The sequence below is a fragment of the Erinaceus europaeus genome, chromosome 19 (assembly GCF_950295315.1).
Source record: "Erinaceus europaeus chromosome 19, mEriEur2.1, whole genome shotgun sequence".
Classification (NCBI taxonomy): Eukaryota; Metazoa; Chordata; class Mammalia; order Eulipotyphla; family Erinaceidae; genus Erinaceus; species Erinaceus europaeus.
Genome location: NC_080180.1, coordinates 51,482,727 through 51,510,480, shown reverse-complemented (window position 1 = coordinate 51,510,480; position 27,754 = coordinate 51,482,727). Strand labels below are relative to the sequence as shown.

The following is a 27,754-nucleotide window of genomic DNA, read 5'->3' as shown; positions in this document are numbered from 1 at the left end:
TGGCAGAAGAAGGAAGGGAGAAGGGGAATGAAGGAAGGACGCGGTTCCTGTGACTCCTACCTGCCATGTTGGCCTGGCTGGTCCCCAGGGCTTGCAGAATCAGCTGGAGCTCCCTGACGGCCATGGCTGCCTCCTCTCCACACGACATGTCAGGTTCCAGCACCACCTCCAAAAGGCCAACTCCTGGCAAAGAGGCAGGCTCAGTCTTACCACCGCATTCCCCTCTCAGCAGCAGGTGAGCCAGGCTGCTCTGAGGGAAGCCTGACAGTACCACAGGCCTCTCAGACTGGTTCTGGCCTCTGAGTGGTCTCTCTCTCCACACTGCTAGGGCTTTACCACTTTGGGTGACGTTTTTTAGATGAAAAGACAGAGCCAGAGACAGGTGGAGAGAGGGAGAGATACCACATATGAGTGGGACCGAGCTCGAACCTGGGTCGTGCACATGACAAAGCAGGGCCTTTTCTAGGTGAGTTATCTTGCTGCCCTCATTCTGCCCATATTTTGACTTTTTTTTTTTTTTAAACTTTGGTGCCTCTCTTTGAATGTCTGTCTACCCTAGTGGTTTCTCCCGTCAGGCTGATGATTAGGTGTCTGTCTCCTTTGAGGGTGTGTTATTCTTAACAAGCCCAATAGTAATCACAGATTAAGCCAGGCTCTCTAATCAGCTATGCCAATACCAGTGCTGACTTTTTGACCTCCATGTCCTAGGCCCATCTCTTCTGCTGGTTTGGGAAAACTCCCACAGGGAAGACAGGTGGCTGGGCTGGAAGGGACAATAATGCAAAGCTCCCAGGCTTACCTGCCCTGTTCAAATCGATGAGTGTCTGTGCCCGAAGGTCATCATGGAGGCTCTTGCCACTGTCCTGCTCCAGCTGGATCTGCTTGATCCTCACCGTCTTGTTGGCCACCTGGCTATGCTGGGACCGAATGCAGACACCGTACGCCAGGCTGCCGTTGACGGCAATTGGGAGCCTCTGCTGGGTTATCTGGTAGCCCGCCTGCAAACCCACACATGCACACGAACACACACGGTTAAATAGTCACTAGTCCACATCCAAATGCCTGCATACAGTGTGAAGTGACCCTGCAATATAACACACTATAGCCTTACTTAATTCTTTAATTCATTTATTTATTTGCCACCAAGGTATTGCTGGAGCTTACTGTCAGCACTATAAAACCATCACTTTTTCCTTTTTTTTTTTTCCTTTTCTTCTTCTTTTTCTATTTTATTTGATAGGAAAGAGAGAAACTGAGAGGAGAGGGGGCAATAGAGATGGAGAGAGACTGGAGCCAGGTGTACCAACAAGTTAAGTGCGTACACTACAGTGCGCAAGGATCTGAGTTCAACCCTCTGGCCCCACCTGCAGAGGGAAAGCTTCATGAGAGGTGAAGCAGAGCTGTAGGTATCTCTGTCTCTCCCCCTTCCTATTGTTCCCTCTCCTCTCAACTTCTCTCTGTCTCCATCCAATATTAAGTAAATAAAGTAAAATAAAAAAGAAACCTTCCATTTGGGTAGGGGAGATAGCATAATGGTTATGCAAAGAGACTCTCATGCCTGAAGTTCAAAGTCCCAGGTTCAATCTGCCGCACCATGGAGACACCTATAGACTTGCTTAACCACTCATGAAGTGTCCCCCTGCAGGTGGGGTGCAGAAGCCCAAACCTGGGTGTGCACCCTTTTTTTCTTTTTACTATAGCACTGCTCAGCTCTGGCTTATGGTGGTGATGGGGACTGAATTTGAGGCCCTTGGAGCCTAAGGCATGAAAGTCTTTTTGCAGAACCACTATATTATATCCCTAGCTCTTTATATGCTTACTTAAAAACACAACCAGGAAAACAAGTAGAAGGACAAAGAGACAAATCAGTGTATATATTTCATATGTCATAATTCAGTCGAAATCATTCTGGCTTTTCTCACCCCCGTCCCCGCCAACCCCCCCCTGCCTACCACCCACCTCAATAAGGATGCAATAAACAACCCATCTTGCCCATCAAAGTGCCATGTGTGGAGAATAACAATGATCTTGTTGTCAGAGGCCCCTAAGAAAAGAATTTATTGTTCTTCTTAGCTCATTAGCCTAAGCCCTGCATCTGATTACTGGGTGCCTGGCAGACCCCCACCCCCCAAGGGGAAGTGCTGGCTAAGCACTTGGCTGAGTTAGCTCAGCCTGGCAGACAGCAGTTGCTGGTGTGTTTCAGCTAGTTTTGTTCCCACTCTATAGGCCAGCCATCATGCCAGCTGTCTTCCTTGACCCGACTTCTCTTGCTCCTTTGGCTAGAAAATGCCCTGACACTCACAGTTAGCTAATGGGACACAGCGAGGATGGGCAGACTGATGGATAGATAATGCAGGGGCTCTCCTCACCTCCTTCCAAGTGGAAGCAAAGAATTGCTTTCAAATGCCCACAAGCATCAGCAGACACTAAAGAGACAGCAGGTCAATACGAGAGCAGAGAATGAATGGCAGCTCAAATGTCTGTAATGCTCGTGGGGGTCCCAGACACTGTTCTCAGTACGTGAGACCATTCCACCCTTGTGACAGCTCCTTCGGGGAGGAGCCTGGCCCAAAAGAATCAAGGGCATCACCATAGAGCACAGAAGCATTACTATCAGGACTTGAACTCAGATGCTCTGGTTCCCAAGTCTGTGCTCCTAACCACCAGGTCAGGTTTTCTCCAAGTGTAGCTGTATCAGAACCACCCCAGGGTGCTATGGAAACACAGACTGCACCCCATTCCCCCCCCCCCATGTTTCCCTCCCCGTCCTCTGAAGAGTTCTTGATTTTCTAGGTAACTGAAATTTGTTTCTAATGAATTCCTGGGAGATGCTGATGTTACTGGTTTGCCTGGGACCGGCCATGCTTTCTTAGAGCAGAGTGCTTCCCCACTCTGGCTACTGGAGGTCTCGGGACTGAACCCGGGACTTCTTCAGGCAAGTACTATGCTATCATTGTGCTGTCTCCCCGACCTAACACCCCACCTTGAGAACCACCGCATCAGGCCAATTCATTCTGTGTGCTCACACAGGAAGTCTCATAAAAATTAAGCACTGAACAGGACTGCCAAGTAAAACACTGGATGCTTAGTTACATTTAACTGATTTGAACAAGTGGGTTATTCAGGTTAGCAACACTCTTTAGTATTAGTATATTCTGTGTAATAGTTGGCGGCACTAACTGGGTTATCTGAGCTACCTGGGCAAGATGGAGTAGTTAGCCAGAGTTAACCAAAATATCTCATTTAGTTACATACTGCCAAGTCTCCCACTTTAACTAAACTAGTCGTTACTCTTAAGACAGACACACACACACACACACACACACACACACACACACACACACACAAATGTAGTTTAATTCTCTCCCCCTTATCAAGCAGAATTTTCAAAAAGGCTGGCAGCCAGAAGGGGAAAGCAGCAGCAGCTAGAGACTCAGGTTCTCATTGGTTTGTTGCTGTTTTATAATGATTCTACTCCTTCCTCACCTACTCAAAACCAGTTTACCCCCATGTTCATTTTAAGGAGAACAGCATGAGGCAGACCAGCACTGCTGTTCTCTCTGTATCAGAAGGCAGTCTGCACAGTAGGTCTTTTTGTAATGTTTCAGTCAATGTCATTGTCACTGAAAATGAAGATTTCCCAGCTGATGTTGAGCAAAATGACATTATTTGAGGGCCTGACTTTCTTGTATGACGCTTAGCTTAAAGTGTCTATTCCCAAAACCCTGTTGATGGTATTTATTAGTGACAGCTAATGTATTGACTAGCTAAACTTTGTGAGATCCACTTGGCATTTCAGTGTTGGTTCACTTCGCTATTATAAAAAAAAAAACAAAAAACTGGTTCTCATTCACATTGGCTTATCTTAAAGAAAAAAAAACACAATAAAACAAACACTACTACCACCACCAACAAAAAATGCTTTCTAATTTCAAGGAAAAAGCAAGTTAACAGCTTAGGTAATTGTCACTGTTAGTCTAGGCTCTGAGGCCTCGTTTCTGTTGACAACTGTTGCCCATAGACTTGCTCCTTGGGAGATGACAGAAATGTCTCCAAAGGAGACTGCCCCATTACTGGGAACTTCAACTTGAAAGAGGGAAGCTCTCACCATGTCTACAGAGCTCCAGTCTGCATTTCCTATCCCAGCAACAGCAGCAGACTTTGCTTTTGTCCTAACAGGCAATTAGCACCAAGCGTCGTGGCTGGACTGAGCCCGAGCACACTGGCTTCTATTCCCCATTCAATTATGAGACAGTCGCCAGGAGCATGAGGCTAAGCAAGGAGTCAGCAATCAGGGCAATTGCATCCAATATAGTAAACATCGGGGGGGCTCCTGCCTTCATCAGCACCGGGCAGAATGCCCCGCTGAGCTGGACCGAGCTCTGACTGCAAACATGAGAGGCACAGACCCCCTCTGGCTGCCACCCCCCAGCTCTGAGAACTTACGAGGGAGGATCACAAAGCATACTTACAGGGAGGTCTGCATAGAAGTAGTGCTTCCTGTCAAACAAGGACTTCTTGTTTATGTGGCAGTTCAGTGCCAGGCCTGTCATCACTGCTGCTTCCACGCACCTCCTGTTGAGAACCTATGGAAACACCACACACAGCTCCTCTCAGAGCCACCGTGGGGACAAATGCGCTCCCACACACTGACATCCGCCCTGAATATTCAGTGTGGCACTTTGGTGGGCATTATCTCGGGTTCTCCGGGTGGGCAGCTCCAGTTCACAAGCTGGCTGTCAGGCTGGAATCTGGAGAGATTTCTATTACGAAGCAAGTGCATGTGGTGGTGGGTGCCCCAAACCCTCACTGAGCGGCCACATCCAGGACCCTTTCCCCATCACAGCAAACCGGGGTGGGGGGAAGCTTAGGAGCATGGTATCTACATGGAATTAACAAACTTCATTTCGTTGTCTCTGCAGGTAAAACAAGATGAGTCAGAACACAGGAGAGAGCTGGTTCCTGAGAGAAGGTCTCACCAAATACCTCAAGGAGGCAGGGAATGGGGTTATCAGGGACTGCTTCACTTTGATGGAGAAACAACAAATTTCTGGAATCCATGGGGCTTGGAAATGGGGCACACACCTACCTCTAAGCCATCAGTTTGAGGCCCACCAACACGCTCAGGCAGAATGTGAAACTACCTGACCTCTGGCTCCCTCAGCTACTGGTCTTCCCAGAGGCTCACGGGACATGGGAGGCCCTACTGGACTCAACTGCCCACTGCCCCATTCTCAGAGGGAATGATGAGTGATGCCTAGCAAACTCCCCCAACCAACAGGGCATGATAAACTCTCATGAACTTTCAAGAGGGGAACAGTGTGCTGTTTTGCTATGTACATGACCCAGGTTCAAGCCTGGTTCCCACTGCACTGGACAAAGGTGTTGTGGTGTCTTTCTTTTTCTCTGTGTCCAAACAAACAAATAAATTTGAGGATTTATGAATTAATCAGTTATAGAGAAGGAGAAAGTACACAAAGCTACAGAGTCAGCTGGGTCCAGATGTGGCATCCGCGGTTGGTCTATATACACAGCTAGAGGCCTCGGCTTCCTCACCTCTGAAAGGGGGATTTCTTATCAACTTTGCAGAAGGAATTAAGTAACAGCAAGCACACTCACTCTATAGCAGAAATCCAATAGTTCACCTTTCCCCTCCCACTCTGGGGGAAATGTTTGAAGATGAGATACCTGCTGGTGAGACTTAAGTCTATCTTGGAGTATTTGTGATATTCCTTGTTGTATTTAGCATACTTTTATTCACATGGGTCTATTTTTAAAACACTTTCAATCCACCATTTAATTTCAGTCTTGCAACTCTGTCTATAAGGAATTTGTATTACTTCAGAAAATGAAAAGAAAAGAACATCCCCACCCCTGCCCCAGACTTGTCCAAATAAGAGCTGCCTGTCAGACTGGCTCCAAAGTTCACATGTGGTTAGGCCTAGGGAGATAGCCCACCACATCAGAGCACAGGACTTACTGGTCTGAGGGCCCAGGTTCAATCCCTGGCAACTCCACATGCCTGAGTTGTGTGATGCTCTGGCCTCTCTTAGTAAAAGTAAAAGTTAATATGTGGTCTTATGCAGAGCCTGGCAAACAGAATCCCTGTGGTCTGGGGGTGCCCTTATGAACTGTCACAGGGAGGGTGGCAGCCTGTGATGGGCATGTGTGATTTGTGAGAGAATCTACTGCTCAAACACACAGATTTTCAGATTAAATCTGTCCAAGAAAATGTAAGAGGCACTTCTCCAGAATCCCCCAAAATGGCGAGTAATGCCATCACAAGCCTTTCTGTCTGAAAGGCAGGTTACAGGCCTGAGCCCTCTCATAGTTTCTGCCTGGACTTCTGCGTTCTGTGCTGAGTGGCACTGTCAGCCCTGCAGTAGTCACAGCATTCATAAGCAGTTGAGGGGAGTGGGACATTTCCACCTGTGACACTGCCTGGCATTTCACTGAACAGTGGTTACTGAAATGCAGACAGTCACTGGACAAAAACGCCACAGCCAAGCCCCATGATTTGGGTCAAGGCTGACACAAAGGCGAAGCTGCTCTCCCAGCCCAACCCCTACTCTTACTGGATTGGGCATGGGCTGGTCTGTAAACTGCCTGACACGCTGGCCTGCACCAGCTCTCACTGTACTGTGCTCACAATCCCCGGAACCTCGGCTCCTTCCCCTCCCTGTCCAAGCCACCCTTTTGGGACCAACCTGTTTCCCCCTTCTGGGCATGAAGAGGACCCAGCGTTGTGTGCCAGTTTGTTTCTGAGTGAGTATTACAGAGCTTCCCCACGTATAGGCTGAGCTCTCCCTGGGTCACACAGGCATTTGGTGAACCATCAATTTTCCCGGCTAGGAACACAGTAAAGCACACAAACATTACTGCGATATTGAATATACTTTACTCTTCTTTGATGATTTAGTAGGCTTGAAGTGCTTCAGGGTCAGAATTAGAAGCATCCATCACCACCACACTGTGATGGCACAGAGGGGCTGGTAAACAGAGAGCAGAAGCTAAAAGAATGCCAAAGAGAAGGGGGGGAGTTCATTGTGATCTTCGTCAAGCTGCTGGTGACAGATGGAGGTCCAGGTCAGCATGTTCTGAGGATGGAACACCGAACTGAAAAATTCAACACGGCTGTCTTCACTCCAAGACAATTTCTAAAATGTCTATAAAGTCCTAGGCTCTGGGGGTGATGGAGGTAACTAGGACTGTGATTCTGGCCTCAGTGAAACTGCAGTGGGATCAGGGCTGCCAGCACCACCAAGGTCCTTCTCAAGTTCATCTTTCATATGAGGGGATCTTGCTAAGCATATAAAATCCACCCCCCCCATGCCCATGTGATGAATGCTAAGCACTGATATGATTCAGCTCCTGTCACATCTTTCCCTGGGGTGGAGGGGGGACCAATGTGGCAGCAATGGAGGTGAGAACAGGGCATCTGACCTACTACAAGCATCTTGAGGTACCCAGACAGCATCACTGGAGCTGAACCAGTAACTCATGGGTTGCCCCATCTGTAAATATTTGAATCGACTGTTCACAAACAAGAGGAAGGAAGGAATAAAGAGAGGAAACCCCATAAAGGCTGCAGGGTCTCCAGACTGAGCTATAGAAACTCTCTCCTGGGCTGCCTGTCCCTTGCCCTTTGGAGCGATATGTTTGCCTTGAACTCCTCCTTTTCCTCCTGCATCCACTTAATCAACTTTTCTTGCTGCTGACAGTGTGAAGTCTAAAATTCTTGTCCAAGATGTAAGGACTGAACTGATTTTCAGGGTCTGAATCCCTGGCAACATCCCCCACACGTATGGTCCATTCCTTAGTTATAAGCCAAGCTGACCTGCCTAGTCTCCAATTTAAAAAAAAAAAAATTACTTATTCATTTGATAAGACAGAGAAAAACTGACAGGGAAGGGAAGATAGAGAGGGAGAGAGAAAGAGAGATACCTGCAATACTGCTTCACCACTTGTAAAGCTTTCCCCCTGCAGGTGGGGACTGCGGTCTTGAACCCAGGTCATTGCACACTGTAACATGTACACACAAACAGGTGTGCTGCCACCCACCCCCCAACCCTCCTATTTGTCTTCAACTCAGAGTCCACTCAGATGTCCGCACTGTTGGGAAGCATTCCTTCTGAGACCCCATGCCCCACCCCCTTTCTGCACATTCCCATTTGCCCTTGTATCACACTAGATGTATTTCTAGTAGATGTAAGCTCATGAGGAGGGGTGAGGGTGCTTGTGCATCTTCATGTGAGGATTCTGATACAAAAGTGCAAAACAGAGATCTGTGTGTGAGCTCAAACAAGGGAGGTGGTGGGAAGGGTTCTGAGAGGTAGTGATGATTCCTCTAAGGTGTTACCTGCCACCTGCCAGCCTTGAAATCTGCTGCTGGAAGTGCCCTGAAGTGACAAGCAGTCAAGGATGATGTGATCAAAGAGGTAACTTGAAAGCCTAAAAGACCAGCTTATCCTACAGAAACCATGTTCCAGAATTTTTTTGCAGTTAACATGAATCGACTGCAAAGGCTCTCAGGGTGAAGTGAGTGACTTTCATGTGGAAGGAGAGCAGGTATCGTGGCAAACTCACAGAGCACACCTTTCTCAACCCAGACTTAGGAGACACCCCTCTGGCTTCTGGAATGTTCTACAGCGAGTGCTGTGGTGTAAGAGAGCCAGGACATCACACCCACACACCCTTTGATCCTCTCAGCAATGCAGGGACAGACACTATTATGGTCCTTACCTATAGATAGTGAAGAGAAGTTGAGAGATTAAGTTATTTGCCCAAGGCGACATAGATAATAGGTGGCAGAGCCAGGAGGCCGGAGCCCTGGAGTCCAGGCTTTCCATGTCTACACACTCCTAAATCTTCAAGGAATAAAGCCTCTTAGTGTGAGCTACTGAGGCTGCTGCTACTGTGCAGTAAGTCAGGAGGAGATGGTCAAAGTGCTGCAGAAGATCATTTAAGGCAGAGATTGCTTCTCATGTTTCCTTCTCACCATGTGATAACTCTAGAGGTTTACCGTCAGATGTTGAGCTACCAGAAAGTCAGGACTGTGCTCTTGCTTTGTAAAACACTCAACACAGTCTTGGGCACGCAGAGGGATTGATGGGGCTGGGGGGTTTTCTCAACTAGCGGGGATGTTATACTATTAGACTTTGGGAACCCTTGGTCTCATAAAAATTAATAAAAGTAGTACTACTCTGCAGCCAAAAAAAGATAATAATGTTTTGGGCCAGGTGGTGGTACACACAGTTGAGCATGTACATTACCATGTACAAGGACCCAGGTTCAAGCCCCTGGCTCCCACCTGCAGGGAGGAAGCTTCACAAGCAGTAAAACAGGTCTGTAGGTATCTCTCTATCTCCCCCTCACCTCTCAGATCCTCTCTTTTACCAAGTTAAAAGGAAAGAAAGAAAAAAATGACTGCCAGGAGCAGTGGATTGCTGCTGTGGATAAAACTGGTAGCAAAATAAAAATAAAACAAGAAAGATGCTGTGTCCCCTAGGACAAAATGGATGGAACCAGAGGTGATTAAGCTTAGAGAAATAAGAGATGAGAGACGAATACCGATGGTTTCATGTGGAGCCTAGGGAACTGAAACACATGAACTTCTAAGACGAAACAAACCATTAAAAAAAAAACTTAGAAGTAAACAAAATGTCTCTAAGATTTTGGGAGAGCTATGATGGTTATCGTTGGGAGAGGGAAGGCACAGTTTTGGAGATGGGTGTGGTGTGGAACTATAACACTGTAATCTTATAAACCCAATCATAAAACTTATACGTACATACATACATATATAGATTAAACGAAGAAACTGATTCCTTTACCTAAGCAGGAGAAAGGCAAGGAAGGTAGAGAGGATGAGACAGTCAATAAACTTCATGACTAGCAGAAAAAGAGATGGATGAATAAGAATGCAGATGACAGGGAATGTATTGGCTGTAGAAGGTCAAGGACTGCTTTCCAAGTTATGAGGTATGCTTCTCCTTTATCAGTGAACTAAGTCTTAGAACCCAAGCTCCCTTCGCAAACTGGAAATGCTAGATTAACCAGAAGTCTCCTTTCCTTTGTTTTTTTTATTTATTGTTGTTATAGTTATTATTGTTGTTATTGATGTCGTTGTTAAAGAGAACAGAAAGAAATGGAGAGAGGAGGGGAAGAGAAAGACAGACAGACACCTATAGACCTGCTTCACTACCTGTGAAGCAACTCTCCTGTAGGTGTTGTTGCGGCGGTCTGGTGTCAGGCTGCACCACGGAGAAGAGAGCGGACGTCCAGAGCAAAGGGGTACACAAATCTTTATTATAGGATGGGGGGGGGAGGTTTGGTTCAGACCACGTGGAGCCAGCCGGCAATGGCCGACCACGGGGGAGAGCAGGGAGTGAGACCTCAGAGAGGGAGAGCCAAGAGCCCAGAGAGAGAGAGGGGAGGGGTGAGGGGGCTTTTTATTGGGCGACAACCAGGGGTGCCGTGTAGGGCCAGGATTGGTTGAAAGGGGGCACTCTAGGATTTAGCGGGGCATAGAAAACCTGGGGGCGGAGACTGCATCAGAATAACTCCTCAGCAACATGTAGGTGGGGAGCTGGGGGCTTGAACCGGGATCCTTACGCGGGTCCTTGAGTTTTGCGCCATGTGCACTTAACCTGCTGCGCTACCGCCGACTCCATCTCCTTTCCTTTGTTAAAGAACAATAACCTATTCTTCCTGTGCATGCGGCTTACCTATATAAACTACAAGGTGTGTTGGGGGGAATGGCTGTCACTGGAACAGTCTGCAGTTGGTCTCCAGGGCCCAGGCTCCTCAGTCTGGCTCAGAACAATCTCTTTAGTAAATCTCTCTTTCCCTCTCCTTTTTTTCCGGAGCACTATTTAGTTCTGGCTGATTTGTTTATGGTGGTTCTGGGGGTTGAGCCTGAGACCTCAGAGCCTTAGTACAAAAGTCATTTGCATAACCATCACGGAGTTTCCCCAGTCCTTAGCAAATTTCTCTGTTACTCCTTTACTCACTTCACAGCCTATCCTGATTCAGTTGACAAAATAATTCCCCTGCTTAAAAGCCATTGTCACTGTTTCTCATTAATGAAAGGCTAGTGTCCCTGTGCTAGGGGCAACTCCAGTGGCTCTGCAGCTTTGGCTTCTGACCCATGGCTTCCTCTTCCTCACTCCCCCTTACCAGACTGCCCAGGCGAGACCTGCTTGTGTATAAAACGCTGCTGCTTCAGACCACATCCTTCTTCCTTGTCCCCCTGGGCAAGTGCTCAGAGCCTGACAGAGCAATCAGATGGCACCAGGGCAGTGCAAGTATTCCTTCTCCCCAGCAACTCTGGGCCTCTGGTGGAGCACCTCTCCCAGCCAGACTCAGCTGCCTGAGGGCAGTTGAGTCCTTGTATCTTATTCTTTTTTGCCCCATTACCTAAATACAGTATCATGTTGATTAAACTTTAACTGAAGGAATGAATAATTTAGCATCCTCTTTTATCAACACCCTCAAAGACTATAAACTATGAAATAAAAACAAAATTGTTCTACAAAATATCTGTCAAGAGAAAAAAGGGATCCTCTCTTAGTATGTAAAAGAGAATGCATTTAATAGAGAGACTTTATCACTCGGCTGACAGAACTGCTGAGGTGGCAAGAGGAGTGGGGTGAGGCAATGGAGGAGGTGCCCAGCAGCAGGAAGTCAACTCAGAGGGTGGGATGTACCCATGGGATGCTGAGAATAGGGCAGGTCTGTCTTCTAGGAATGGAACCCTGGATAAATCCCAGAGACTACCAGAGATGAAGCCAGAGGCAAGGAGGCAAGGACGACCACCCTGCTGCTTCTTTCTTCCCACTTTCAGTGCTTCCTCAGTCTCCTGTGGGCCTAACCAGCCCCCCAGGCAGCTGACCAGGCAGTGGTCAGTCTACAGTCTGCAGGACTAGCCCTCATGCCATGGACCTGAGGATGCACAGGCTGACACTGCAGAGCATATACAAGTGTTTTTAAGTGCTTTCGTCCCTTCATTGAGGAAACACTGACTTAGAGGGTTGTTATGTCACAAAGGCACAGGTCCACATCTCCTCAAGGTAAGTATCAGCACACCTGGCCCTCTGCTAGGCCACTTTCTTCCCTCAGCACAGTCAACTAGGACCCTGCCTTAATTTCCTCTCCTCCAAGCCCCCAGGTCTGCTGTGACAGACCACAGACCAGTGAGGTTTCACCCTCTTTCTTTGCTTTGCTTCTGAGCTTCCTACCTCTTTGTGAGATCATCTTTCTCCTTCTGGATTATTTCACTCAATATGATTCCTTCTGGTTTCATGCAAGTTGCTTATAGCAAAAGAGAAGATTTCCTTGTTTCCTACAGCTCTGCAGTATTCCACTAAGCATATATGCCACAACTTCCTTAACCACTCATCCAAGCAGACTGTTTCCAAATTTTGGCTATTACAGACAGTGCTGTCCTTAATACAAGTGAATACAGATCTCTTTAGACAATACATACATTAAAAAAATAAAATGCTGGACTGGAGAATGAACACACAGCCCTGAAACTATATAATGCCACTAAGCTGCCAGCATAAGTCTTTTTTTTTTTTTTTTTTGCCTCCAAGGTTATTGCTGGAGCTCGGTGCCTGCACCATGAATCCAATGCTCTTGGAGGCCATTTTCTTTCCCCCTTTTGTTGCCCTTGTTGTAGCCTTGTTGTGATTATCATTGTTGTTATTGATGTCGTTCATTGTTGGATAGGACAGAGAGAAATGGAGAGAGGTGGGGAAGACAGAGAGGGGGAGAAAAAGATAGACACCTGCAGACCTGCTTCACTGCCTGTGAAGCGACTCCCCTGTAGGTGGGGAGCTGGGGGCTCAAACCGGGATCCTTACACTGGTCCTTACACCTTGTGCCACGTACACTCAACCCTCTGTGCTACTGCCCAACCCCCCATAACTCATTTTTTAAAAAATGCGGAGAGAGAACAAACATTCCACCACCTATCTAGTTTCCTTGGTGCTGTCCTACTGGTGCTGAAGACTGAATTTAGAGCACCATGCACGGTGAAGCATGTATTCAACTTATTTACCTCCTGGTCCCAGATATTTACATTTTTTAATTTATTGCTGTGACAAATTCTTGTATTTATTTTTTTTTAAATTACCACAAGGGTTATTTCTTGGACTGGGTGCCTGCACAAAGAATCCACCACTTCTAGTGGCCATTTTTTCCTTTTCTTTAGAGAAATTCAGAGATGAGGGAAAAATAGAGAAGGAGACAGAAAAGTGTGATGCATAACACTTGTAAAGTCTCCTCCTTGCAAGTGGGGACTGGGGTTTTGAACCTGGCTCCTTGCTCATGGTGACACGTGTGCTCAATGGGGTGCGCTACCACCCTGCCCTTATTTAAAGATCATTTATAATTCATGAAAGAACAAGTGGGAACAGGGGTGATTAAATATTGTTCAGCTCTGGCACATGGTGCTAGGACCTCTTGGGCCTCAGCTATGTATGTCCAATATACATTTACTGTTAGCTTCTTGGCCCTAATTCTTCCAATAACTGGGTGCCATTCTAAAATCTGGTCAGTCAATATGGGATTAAAATCCTGTGGGCTCTATTTTTTCACGTAATGAAAGACAAGAATTATGAGATGCTGGTTATTCACAAGGAGTGCTTATGATAACTTCTGTTGGATTGAACTCTAACATCAACTATTAGGAAAGGATTTGCTGAGCAAACCGGCAAAAGAAGACTACAAGACTTACTCCATTCAATGTCATATTCTCTAAGGTTTTGGCCCATTCATGTGAAATTCTATTAATTACAAATAAGTCACTTCACTTGTCAGTCTCTGGGACTGAGGACAGAAAATACTTTGTAACATATTTCAAAGGAATGAAACTGTATTGTCCTTTAAACAGCCTATAATTCACACCACCTCTTTCCCCTCCTGCCTACTCTTAACACTGATTCCCCAAACTGGCCCAGTGGTACATCCTTTAAAAACCAAGGCTTGACAAGACTAGTATATTCATTACAAATGCAGCTAGCAGGCCAGTGAGATAGTTCTCTTGGCTACTGTACTGCTCTGTCATGTGTGTAACCCAGATTCGAGCCCAGTGTCCACCCCACAGAAGGAAGCTATAGTGTTGTGTTCTCTTTAATTCTCTTTTTGTCTCTATCTTAAAAAAAAAAATGCTAGCAGTTCCTCTGGACCATTAAAACAAAGACTATAAGGTGATGTTTTCCCCCCAAAGCCCAAATGTCATTTACTCTATGAAATAATTTGTCATAGATGACAAATCTGATGATTAAGATATAGCATGCTAAATACTTTAATTTATGGAGAGTGTAATTAAGATTTACTAAATAGAAATAAGGTTGTAAAATGGGTCTTTATTTTACTGTTAAGCATAAATTTGTCTCAAAGCATGAATTCCCTCTGATTCACATTCAGAGCAAAACCTACCACACAGATCAATTTTCACAAGAAGAGAAAAATGCTCACCCCGCATCCCTCTTCCCTACTGAGCTATCTTATCAACACCGAAAACAAACACACACACTAGAGCTATGACAATTAAGTGTGCTGAATCTGGTCAGTTAGTATCTGAAAGTGGAATTTTATATTGGAAGTCATAAGCTTTATACAAATATTAACCAGTTACATAACTTCACCCACATAATATACACCCTTTATAGCTGAATAAGGGTGCTTTCTAGGGAGAGAGAGTGAATACTTCATTTCCCTTTTGTTTAACCCCTTTTCACAAAACCAAGTATCCATCTCACAGGAGATAACCCTTGTTCAGAAGGAGAGAGGTGTGGCTTGTCAGCTTCAGCTGGCCTGCAGCTCCATGCTCCTCTCTCCTCAGCCTGAGGCACCAGTTCCACTCCCAGGGCTGGTCGGGATCAAGGCTAAGGACAGCTCCTCAGTGCAAAGCTTCAGGAGGTCTAGTCTCCTTATTGTCAGGATTTGCAATCTCCTCTTTCCTCTGCCCAGCTGGCAAGGTCAGGTGGCCAAAGCTGGTCCTCACACCACAAGACAGAGCAGGAGATGGCAGACTGGCCAGCTTGGCCTTTGGCACGGCCCCCTGAAATACTAAGGACCTCTGTATTTGTAGGGGAAGCCCTTAACCTTGGCAGCTCTGGCTGCCTGCTTCTCTCTACTTTAGGTGGAGTTGGTGCATGACAACCCATTAGCTTGGGCTTCATTTTGGGGTTGCACTGATGATCCAGTTACTCACTTGTGAAGTCTCATACTTGGCCTGTTAGCCATGTTAGGACGATCTGAGCATGGTTGGCAGGCAGTGTAAAACAAAATCAAGGATGCAGGTTCACTCTTTCTCTTGCTACAACATTCCCAGCAGGTACTAATTTGGCATTACTCCCTGTAAATAAGTTGATGGCTGAAGAGACGGATTAACTGCCAACCTGAGTAAGAGAGACCCGACTGGAAATCTTATTATGACTCTACACAAATCACCCAGCTTTTCTCTTAGTCTCTGTTTCTTTATCTGTTAGGGGAAGAACAAGTGTTTTGCAGGATTTTTCTGTCAATTAAAGCAAATAATATGACATGTGGTGGGTGTGTTTGTAAATACTAGTTTCTGGATGGAAGTGTTATTAAATGCAGAACACCCAACTTGATGAATCATTCATATGCACGCCTTTCTAGGAGGCCGGGGGATCTACGAGAGGAGGTCTGGACAGTTAGCTCCATAGATACATTAGTCCGAACTTACATTTGAAAATAAGGCCCAGCTGATGCTGAAGTTATGTATTGTGTCAACACAATATTTCCTCCTTAAATGAGAACCAACACCTTTTGTGATAATTGCTGTGTTATCTCCGGTAGAACAGACCATATTTCTTAATGGCTCAGGAAGATTATGTCTTTTCCTGATTTTATAGTGAAGCAACATTTTCCTGGATGACACTGTATGCTTGCCTACAGCTAGGAAAAGTTCTCCTTCTCATGTGAAAGATCTACCTGCTATCAAGTTGAATACAAGGACCTGAGTTCGAGCCCCCAGTCCCCACCTGCTTTTTGAAAGCTTTTTAAGTGGTGAAGCAGGGCTGCAGGTGTCTCTCTGTCTCCCTCTCTCTCTCCTCCACCCCTCTCAATTTCTGGCTGTCTCTATCCAATAAAGAAATAAAGATAAACAAACAAACAAAAAGAAATTTTCAGTGAGTATCTACTATTGTTCTGGAGAGAGTCTGGTGGGGTAAGGCTTGTGACTAGTAAAAACAGGTATCCTGGAGATCTATGCTACTAAGTTGAAAGGGCACCTGCTCCTTCCATCAGTCCCAGGAATGTCCTGAAGAGTTCAGTCTTTGACTAAACAAAGTCTTTGACCAATCAAAGAGTTTTGGAAGGAGAAAACTATTCCTTTTAATTTTCACATCCAAGAGGGATAAAGAATCTCGCCAGACGTTTCATGGCATGCCATGATACCATAGAGATTGAAAGGAAAAGGGTGATTCTGTAGAGGGACAAATTTAGCTTTCAAAACAGTAATTTATTTATTTTGACAACAGGGTTATCTCTGGCATTCAGTGTCTGAACAATTCCACCATACCCAGTCCTCCTCACCCTTTCTCCTGATAGACAGAAGCAGAGAGGGGAAGAAAAGAGAGAGGCATACGCAGCACTGCTTCACTGCTCGTAAAGCTTCACCCTTTGCAGGTGGGGACTAGAGGCTAGAACCCATTTTCATGCATATAATATATGAACTCTACTGGGCAAGCCACTGCCCAGAACCCAAATTTAACATTTTAAAAAATATATATACTTATGTAATAAGAGATGAGGTGAGAGAGAGAGAGAGAGAATAACTCTATTTCTTTCTTTATGCTTGCTTCAAGTTTAGATAATAAGGTAAAATCACTAGAGAATGGGAAAGCTATTGGGGAGGGGATGGGATATGGAGATTGGGTGGCAGGAATTGAGTTGAGTTGTACCCCTCCTATCCTACGGTTTTGTTAATGTCTCCTTTCTTAAATAAATTAAAAAAAAAAAATCACTGGCCCAGGCTTTCTTAAAATGTCCATATTGTGAAAGCAAAGGGAAAGAAAAGTGAAAGAGGAAATGAGACTAAGGAGACAAAATAACTGAATGCAACATGCGCTCTTTGATTGCACGCTGGCCCGAGGAGAAGAAAATAAAGGGTAATACTGACACAGCTGGGAACCGGCGCATGATCTGCCCCTTAGATAATGGCTATGTGCCAACCCAGCTCTTTGTCTGTGGTCATCTAAGAGCATATTCTTGTTCCCAAGTGATAAATGCTGAAAGAGTTAGGGACAAAGTTGCCACCATGTCTGCAACTTATTCTCAAATGGTTCATCCAAAGGGGAAAACCAATTTATGTGTAGGATGGTGGTTAACTGCACCATTCTTTCAGCTTTTCTAGAGTTCTGATTTTTTTCTAAATAAAAAGTGTGGAGAAAGACAAAACAAGTCATCAAATATCACTGAATGACATGTCAGTCAATGACTGTGTAGATGACAGTATTCCCAACACCAGATGGCCTAGGTATATAGTGAGCTACACCATGGAGGGTTGCTCAGTTCACTCAGTGACGTTTCCACAAAGGCAAAGTCATCTAATGATGCATTTCTCAGAACACATCCTCAACAAGTAACAATCATTAAGGTAAACTTGCATAATTGCAAATAACTGCTGAGAATATGGAGAGATGTGACCTTATGGGTGAATGACAGCCCAGAGGAGGCAGGAATTGTTTAAGTTGGTGCTAACTTACCAACCGTGTGTATGTATATCAGAAGCTTCCATAATAATGGAAGACAATGCCATTATTATTGTTGTTATTATTATTATTTTGCCTCCAGAGTTAGGGCTTGATCCCTGCATTATGAATCCACTGCTCCTGGCAGCCTTCTTTTCCCCATTGTTATTGTTGTTGGACAGGACAGAGAGAAGACAATGCCATTATTAACTGATGGGCCATATTAAGGCCTTTGTACAGGTAACAAAGTACATTGTAATCCTACTGAGAAAATGCAAAAAAATCTATTAGTAGAAATTTCTATATATACAGCAGTATTTAAATCCAAAATATGGCTGGCATTTATACAGTCAGGAATATAAAAGGGGGCAGGGAAGACAGTGTAATAATTATGCATAAGATTCATGCCTGAGGCTCCAAGATTCCAAGTTCAATCCCCTGCACCAACATAAACCAGAGTAGTGCTCTGGCTGAAAAGAGAAGAAAAGAAAACGGGGGGGGGGGGGGGGGGGGAGGAGGGAGAGAAAAGAAAGTGAAAGCAAGGAAAATAATTTCCTGGTAGGCAAGGAATTTTCTCTAAGTACATATTTCCCCCAAAAAATACTTTGAGCTTCCCCCAAAGTTGTGTATTTTCTGTTGATGTTTCCTTTCTGCTGCCTTGCTATATGAATCACATACATGTGATTTGTCCATTTGTGCTTCTCTAAGACACAGATGACTGAGGACTTCATACTGATTATTATCTATACTGCTGTGACATGAACCATCTCAAGCTATTTCAAATGACTGTTACACAAGTGTTTAACACCCCCAATCCCTGCCCAATCTGATCGATATGAAATGGAGGTAGCTGTACTTAATCTTAACGATGCTAATAATATGAATATCATAATACCAAATAAAATTTACATGCCACTGGAGAGTTTATGAAGTGCCTTCCTATACATTAACTTCTCTGCAAAGAGCACAAGAAATAAGGTAAATAAGAGAGTCAGCTAGCTGTGATAAGTAAACAAAGGTTATGAGTGACTACAGGCATCTTAAATGTTTACAACCAGCAATAAAAGAAAAATTCCTGGCTATGTTTTGTCAGGAATGAACAATTAACAAATAATGCAGACAGGAACTCAGTCTGGTGCTTTATGTGAAGAATGAGAAGGAGGCAATTCTCACTTCTATTTTTAACTGGGTCCCTGACCTCCTTGCGTCCTTGGACAAGTCAATAACACCCTTGGGGTCTCCTTCTATCAATTGGGGTTGCAGTCCCTGACCTTGCTCACTGGGAGGGCTATGAGTTGGCAAACATCCCTGAAAATTCAAGATATAATTACAATCACTGTCTGCAACTCCCAGGCAAGCTGCAGAGTATGACAACAGCCTTGAGTAATTAGAATGTTTGCATTTATACTTATGAAAAGAGGCTTCTGTATCAAAATTTGGAATTTGTAAGGCTCCTAGGAGCATTCATGATTCTGGATTCCCACTGACTTTCCCTGCCTCAGCTCCACCTTCAATTAAAGGTGCAACCAGTGGTAGAAAGTGTGTGTGGGGGGGGGGGGGCAAGCAAGAATCCTTTGCCAGGAGGAACAGAATGTTCTTTGGAGGAGCCCAGCCTGACTGCATTAACCATGCCAACATCACCAAGCCTACGCTTGTCATCCCAGGGATGCCAGTGGCAATAGGACTTCTGGACTTTGCCAATATTCTAAAAAGAGTTAAGAGAAAAATTCCCCAAGAGGCTGCAGAATAGAGAATTACTATAGTTCCACCATACTCAAAGTGAAGATGAAAACACACACAAGAACAACCAAGTGAGGGAGGTACATCTGACAATCTCAGATAACCACTGCGTGGATCTGTGGTATGAAGGAAGACCACAGAACCCACCTGGAGAGAACATGTCACATCTCTACCCAGACAGAGTGAGCCTCACCTGTGCTTTCTAGAGCAGAACTGCCTGTCCTTCCGTACACTCACGTTTCCTAAGGACAGTCACTTGCTTTCTACTTGATACTCTTCTCTCACCCAAAAGAAGAATGCCTTTCCTGATTTTTGGAAAAAGAACAGAATAATGTGGGTGAGCACTTTGGGCTAAATTTTTTTTTTAATTTATTAGTGATTTAATACTGATTTACAAAATTACAAGATAAAAGGGGTATAATTCCACACCTTTTCCACCACCAGAGTTCTGCATCCCCATTCCCTCCACTGGAAACTGCAGTAGTTCTCACAAGATGACAGATATAGGTTGACTTTTATATATATATATATGCCCATTTTTATTTTTATGGTCTTGCCTTCTCTTCCTTTCTAAGTCACACCTACTTCTTCCGAATGTCCTTATTTTTTACTTTTTTTCCTTCTCTCTCAGGGTCCTGATGGAATTCGTCATCTTCCACTAACATTTACCCCTCTGGGAGTATGACCAAAATTCTTTATGGGGAGCAGAAGGTGAGAGTTATGGCTTCTGTAATTGCTTCTTTGCTGGACATGGGCATTGGCAGGAGATCCGTAACCCCAGCCTGTTTCTATCTTTCCCCAGCGGGGTAGGGCTGTGGAGAGGTGAGGTTCTGAGACACATTGGTGAGGTCATTTGCCCAGGAATTCCAGGATAAAATCTTGGTAGCATCCATGATCTGGTGGTTGTGGCTTAGTGAGTTTCTGAAGAAATCTGGGTTGTATTTTGTTGAGTTTTAAAGTGATTTTTTTGTTGGATTTTTCTAGTTTATCAGGAGCTTGATCTGAAATGGCTCCACTCCATAGCCATGCCTCTGGATGTCTTTGGGTTGAGCATTTTTACTACAGATTTCTGCTATGAATTATCACTACTAAGCCTAGATGAGTTCTTTCTGATGGATATACTCACTGAGATATCTATTCTGTTCTAATCTGATACATTTTCTACCAGTGAAAGGTTTACCCTTTCAGAGGGCTGAGTTCAGCTTGGGCAGAAAGTACTAAGAAGCTATTTGGCTACATATCAAGTTGCGTTCTCCCACCAAGCTAGTATCAGTAATAAAGCTGATATGTTCATTTCCATCTGTCTGACATCTATGCTAATTCCTCAGCTGGTTCTGATTCAAGTGGAGAAGTAGGATGTTATATTTACTGACCCCCTGAAATCACCAATATCTCCCTGGAAACTCTTCCTTTGTATCCACAAAACCAGTCCAGAAACCCACACAGCACCACCAATGACTGCATAAGGCAAAGATACCCAAGAGGGCAAGCTACTGTGGCCGGGCCTGCTTTCCTGTGAGGGGAGAGCTTTACAGGTCTGCTTCCATTTGTTTAAGTTCTGAAACTGTCTATGGGAGAAAAATGAATGGTACCCAGCCGCATGATTTCCGGCTGCATTTTTATTATCGGCTGCTAGTATAAATCACCGGAACAAAGCCCGAGTGAGCTGCCTGAATGTCAGAGACAAAAACAGTGTCACGGAACTCTGTTAGGTCATTAAAAAAAAAAAAAAACTACTACATATTTATATCAACAAAGTATTCCTAAGCTTTTGAGCTCCTGGGCATCTTTGGTAATGAGTTGATATTTTATTTCTTCCACATTCTCATCTTGTTTTCCAGCATTATGGACTTTTTGGTGCAGTGATGTTCTAAATTCACTCTGGGTGGGTCCATGGGGTTCATCCAGGGAGATGGCAGACAGGACTCCTCTGACTCCCCAAGGCTGGTGATGGGGAAAACCCACCCTCAGTGTCCCCATAGTTTCTTTCTACCTGAGTCAGCTGTTCCTCTAAATTCCATCTGGTTGTTTTCTATGTCTTCCTCAAGAGAACCCAGTACTAGCATTTCAACACAAGCAATGGAGGCACTTTATTACAGATGAAATTTGAGGGAAAGTGATATTCTTTCAAGGTAGTGGGTGAGAGCAGATGCATCTGTGACAAAAAGATTGTAAGGGAAAAAAAAAAAAAAAGGCCACCAGGACTGGTGGATTCCTCATTTAGGCACTGAGCCCCAGCAATAATCCTGGTGGCAATAATAATAATAATAATTAAAAAAATAGATAAATCCCACCTGCAGCGGAGATGCATAATAAGCAGTGAAGCAGGTCTGCAGGTGTCTATCATTCTCTCTCCCTCTCTGCCTCCCCCCTCTCAATTTCTATCTGTCCTATCCAATAACATGGAAAAAATGGCTGCTGGGAGCAGTGGGTTCATAGTGCTGGCACCGAGCCCCAGCAATAACCCTGGAGTCAAAACAAAACAAAACACCTACCAAAAGTGAGCTAGAATTTGCATTGGGTTAAAGGGCTGAGCGGCCCACAAACCACCATCAAATGACCTCCATCAGAAGTGGAGCAGTGGGAAGGCTCAGGATCTGTGGACATGAGGCAGTGAGCTCCATTCTGGGCACTGCATAGGCTGGGGTCTTTCTTTTCTCTCATTCGCAGTGTAGACATGAGGCTGTGAGCTCCATTCTGGGCACTGCATAGGCTGGGGTCTTTCTTTTCCTCTCATTCGCAGATATCTTTAGAAATAACAGCGAATATATTGGTAGCAGAAAGGTGTCAAGATGCTTTTCCGGTCACTTTCCTAGTTTTTGGGTCACTCACACCCACAGCCTATACCCCAGTCCCAGCTGCTTGGTCACACCACTGCTCCTTTGTAAAGTTTCAACCTTAGTAAAGTGTCACCCCAGATTCTAGGGTGAAACAGAACAAAAAGTGTATCCTCAAAATTGTCTGTCATCTCAGGAAAGTGTGGGGTTTAATATGCCAATTCTGGCTTGAGAACCTTTCCTCAAGTTAAGAGATAAATATGGGAAATGCCGAGGTTTAGACCTAGGTATGACATCTGGCAAAAGCCAGCTCTTTGGAAAGACCCATTCTTGATCGGACGTAAGAGTCTCACTGATAAAGCCCTTTGAAGCATGAATTCATAATCCCAAATTATAAAATGCTCAGGAAATTCATCTACTGGGCCAACAAAATAGCTCACTTAATGTGCTACTCTGTAATACACAAGACCCAGGTTCAAGCACAGCCCCCATTGCATTCAAGGAAGCTTTGGTGCTGTGATCTCTTTTATTTTCTCCCTCTCTGTAAGAAAGACAGACAGAAAGAAAGAAGGGAAGGAGGGAGATAGGGAGAAAGGGAAGAAAGAAAGAAAGAAAGAAAGAAAGAAAGAAAAAAAGAAAAAAAGGAGAAAGGAAGAAACTCACCTGCCTTTATTCAGAATCAGCAGGCACACAAAAAGCTGTGCTAGAACTCCAGGTAATAGAATTACTGAACAGACTGTCAGATACATAGGTTTTTAAATTATTAAAGCATAAAGAACTGAACATATGAAAAAGGAGTCAGACATTTTCAAAAAGACAGGAGAGATTTAAAAGACCACAGATCTCTGCAATAGAAAGATACTCTCAAAGAAAAAAAAAAAATCCTCAATGGATATGTGGGAGAGTGGAGTAGACATAACAAAGAGAGTTGATGTGCAGGAAAAAAGTGAGGAGAAAATTTCCCAGAATGAAGACTACAGAATAGAACTTTACGGAACTTTCCATAGTGACCACAGATTGCGTGGTCCTGTGTGCAGCAGTCCTTGGGCAAGGAGGCTCTCTTCTTATCAATCCACTGTGTGAAACAAATAAATATTGATGCGAGGAATAAGCATTTTTAACAGAGTTTACTTCATGTGGGGAGTTGTAGGGCTGGTATGCATGAATGTGGGTGGAGCAGGAGGCTTTCCACAATTGACTTGAGAACTGTAAAAAGATGGCTGACAGGGAAGGAGTCAAATGCTTCCCCCATGAAGGCAGGGGAGGTCATGCTGCCAAACTGAATGTTCACATTCAAGTCCGTCATGGCTCTGAGTCATTTGAGTCCATGGGAGACAGGCATCTTCAGCATGTCTGGGTCACTCAGAGTTTGAGCTTTAAGGGAACCTTTCTATGCCTCTGTGAACTGACACACACACACACCTTGTGTAGATGAGCAAGGGCCACGGGGCAGCACACTGATACCAGAAGCACCACATTCTCCTAAGGAACCAGGGAAAACTATTTCTCATCTATTTGAGACTTGAAGGGTAACTGGGAAGACTGAAGTCTGAAAATCTAATGTAATGACCACTTCTACAGATTGCATGAAAGCAAATCATTGAAATGGAAAAAAATTAATAGAAAAGCATCCCATGTTGTCTTTCTTAGTCAAATAACTAAATATCATCTAAGTGTAAATGGACAGAACTGATTATAGACCCGTGCACTTTAAACTTTCCCTAGTGCTGGTTTTTTGAATTTCTATTTCATTTAGGACTTTTCAGTCAGAAAAGCTTTTATAATAGTGTTTAGAATTAAAGGTCAGGAATACATTTTACCCCTATGCTCTCTACCCAAGTATTTCTAAATCTATTAAGTCTTTAAAAAAATCACTAGCAGTATCTGCTCTACTTAAAGAGCTAAGATGTTTCAGATTTATCTAGCTTTTATTACACCCATCATAAGAAATCTGTTAAAAACAAGTTAGCCTCAAAGTCTTTTACAAAGGCCTTCACATTCTCATTTATTTTTTTGCTAATTAAAAAAGAGTTGAGAAAAGACTTATTGATGTATGGGGCTTGGAGATAACTCCTCCAGGAAAGCACATACTTTTCCACAAACTTTTCAATAGGGGGACCTGAGTCTAAGCCCCTGTCACCATATGAGAGCGCCTTCATGAGCTATGGAGCAGAGATGTGGTCTCTCCTTCTCTCTCTTTTTTATCCAAACAAATAAGTAAGTCAGCAGGAGTAGTGGAATCATGCAGGTCGGGGACCCCCGATGCTAACTCTGGTGACAAAAAAAAAAAACTGAGAAAACATTTGCTTACTTAATGAAAGAGAGTGCATAGCACTGCTCTTGTCACATGTGGTGCCAGGGATTGAACCCGAGGTCACACACACAAGGCATGTGCTCAACCCACTGAACCCCCTCCCTGGGCATGTTATCTTTTATTTATTTTTGTAAATGTTATTTATTTGTTGGCTACAGACAGATATTGAGAAGGTGAGAGGGAGGGAGAGAGAGAGAGAGAGAGACAGAAAGCCACATGCAGCACAGCTTCACTACTCACAAAGCTTCTCCCCTACAGGTGGACTCTGAGGATTGAGCTCAGGTCCTTGAGCATGGAAACATGTGTACTCAGCTGTGTATGCCACCACCCAGCCCCCCTCATCTTTTCTTTAAGGAACAAGTCTCCACAGTACAATCTATAACATGCGCTCAAGAAGGATGTCTGGCATAAAGCATGCTGTCTGCATTGTTTGTGTCCAGTTGTCACATCGAACTTTCCCCTCTTCACTCACTTACCTCTTAGTAACAGTATATAAAGTTGAGCCTTGAACTATGTGATTCTTTACTGCACAGACCCACTTACTCACGAGGAGGATTAACAGAGAGCACCTAAGAGAGATGAGAACTTCTCAACATTGCCAGATGATGAGGAAGAATTTATACTAGGATTCTTGACTGATGGCCTAAACTTCCACATGGCTGATCAAATGTACATTCTTGTGAATAAAAAGGAGTTTTGTAAAATGTTATAAACAATGGTCCAGTTTCATTCCATGGTTGCCAGGACCAGGTCTAAACACCTTTGATATGGAAAGCCCAAAGGCTTTTTATTGACAGGCTGTTCCCGAGAAAACTGGAGACTATTCTTGCATACAAATATGTGTGGGAAAGAAAGAACTCTTACGCCCTTTCCCAGGTCTGGAAACAAGAGACATTTGTTTTTTATGGTGGTGGTGTGGGGGATACAGTGTTAGGTACAGATAAGAGTTTTTAAACAAGCTAAACAAGAGCAGAGCTACTGATTCCTAATTAATCTCATGGTGGCAGTGCCTGATTATCAGAAGTGATCTACTGGTCACAGCTGAGCAACCTTTCAGAAGGATCCACACAAGCAACAAAGTCCTCTGTGCTTTCTCACACAAAAACCCACACCAGGAGAGGGCAAGCAGTTCAAATAAAGTGAGTGTGTGTGTGTGTGGGGGGGGGGGAGAATGTACGTATGCAATCAGGTCTTTACCGGTACATATGTTAAACTTGAAGTCTTGCTGAAAATCACCCTTAATTCAGACAGTAGTAAATTATGAAGCAGACCTGTACACCAGTTTCTTACCTCTTCCTATTTTATACCCACATACAAAGTAGCATCAGTAGAGAAAATGAAATGATATTGATAAGTTGAAATAACTCAGTCTAAGCAAATAACCAGGAAGGTTCTGTGCACAGTGAATTAATAGCTTAAAGAAGATTTTGTAGAGTGAGAGGTTTTACTAGGTGGGGCCAGGTGGTAGGACCTGGTAGAACGCATGTGCTGCTCGTGCTGCAATGCCCAAGGATCCAGCTTCAGGCTCAAGTTCCCACCTGCAGGGGGAAAGCTTGAGCAGTGAAGCAGGTCGGCAGGTATTTCTCTTTCTTCCCCTCTATCTCCCATTTCCCTCTCAATTTCTCTCTGTCTCTACCCAATACATTGCAATAAAAGAGGTTTTACTAGGTCAAAGTAATGAGTGAGTCTGAATCCCTGCTATTAAAAGCAAAAAAATGCTGCCTTTAGTTTTGCTGTGGTCCTGCCTGTGAACAGGAAAACAAGCCGAATGACCTTTTCGGTCTGAAGATTTATGATAGAGTTCCAAATAACTTGAAAAGTAAAGGAAAAATAAGCAGATACAATGCCTGTGGTCCCAAGAAATATTCAGAAAACGGGTCACTAACCAGAATTGGGGAAATGTTGCGTTGTAAACACAGGCCCAAATAGCAGTCTAAGTGATTCAGAGCTGGTGGTTTAGACATGCTAGGGGTTGGGGTGGGGGGTAAATGAGTATTATAAATGCACACACAGTGATTTATATTATAATACATACACACATCTAGTGCCAGGCTCAAAAGCAAGCTATTGAAACTATAGCTGTAGTTAGAGTTTAAAATCATGGAGGTCAATGACTTGGGGTTCAAGAATGTGAATGTGAGGCTAGGGAAACAGTCTCAAGGTAGCTCCCAAGACCCTGAGGGTCCAAGGTCCCAGGTTCAATCCCCAGTATCACCAATGCAGAACTGAGCAGTGGTCTGGTCTCCCCCACTCTCTACCTGTCTCTCTCCCCTTAAAAAATAAATAAGGGGGAGTCGTGCAGTAGCTCAGTGGGTTAAGTGCACGTGGTGCAAAGTGCAAGGACCGGCATAAGAATCCCGGTTCGAGCCCCCAGCTCCCCACCTGCAGGGGGGGTCACCTCACAAGTGGTGAAGCAGGTCTGGAGGTGTCTATCTTTCCCCCTCTGTCTTCCCCTCCTCTCCCAATTTCTCTCTGTCCTATCCAACAACGACATCAATAACAACAATAATAACTACAACAATAAAACAGCAAAGGTAACAAAAGGGAATATATATATATATAAATTAAAAGATAAAAAAATAAATAGGTAGCCAAGGAGATAGCATAGTACTTTACACAACAGATTTTCATGCTAGGAGTAAAGGTCTCAGGTTCAAACCATAACAACACTATAAGCCGAGCCAAAGCTGGAATTCCTCTTTCTTTTCTTTTTTTTTTTTTTCCACCAGGGTTACCTCTGTGGTTCAGTGCCTGGACTCTGACGCCACTGTTCCCGAGGACTTTTTTTTTTTTCATTTTTCTTTTGATAGAGAGTGAAACAGAGATGGGGTGGGACAAACACACACACACACACACACGATGGGGTGGGACAAACACACACACACACACACACACACACACACACTTTTCCCGCTGCTCTACCATTAATGAAGCTGCCCTCTTGCAAGTGGGAGCCAGGGGCTTGAACCCAAGTCCTTGCACACAGTAATGTCTGTGCTTTACTGGGTGCACCACCATCCAACCCAAATGCTGGAGACTGAACCTGGGTCCTCAGGCATGGGTAAGGCTGAGTAATCCCTGATCCTGTTTACTTTCTAACTGGTTTAATGTTAGGAACTGCTTCACAGAGTTGTGAAGAGGTTAGAAGTCAGCACACAGAAGATACCTAGCACAGCACCTGCCACATAACAAGC

The 27,754-nt window shown here is 44.4% G+C and overlaps 1 protein-coding gene across 3 annotated transcripts in view; it reads right to left on the bottom strand.

The window, feature by feature from the left end:
• The window catches only part of GATB (glutamyl-tRNA amidotransferase subunit B), an 88,468-nt gene that overhangs the window by 43,108 nt on the left and 17,606 nt on the right, over positions 1-27,754 (bottom strand). For 2 of the 3 annotated variants that reach the window (XM_007528372.3, XM_060178972.1), the window contains exons 3-5: positions 4,473-4,586; positions 800-998; positions 61-183 (exon numbers count right to left, since the gene is read on the bottom strand). In XM_007528372.3, the coding sequence (XP_007528434.1) occupies positions 61-183; positions 800-998; positions 4,473-4,586 (436 nt within the window). The remainder of the gene's footprint in view (positions 1-60; positions 184-799; positions 999-4,472; positions 4,587-27,754) is intronic. The other variant, XM_060178971.1, reaches the window with a different exon arrangement.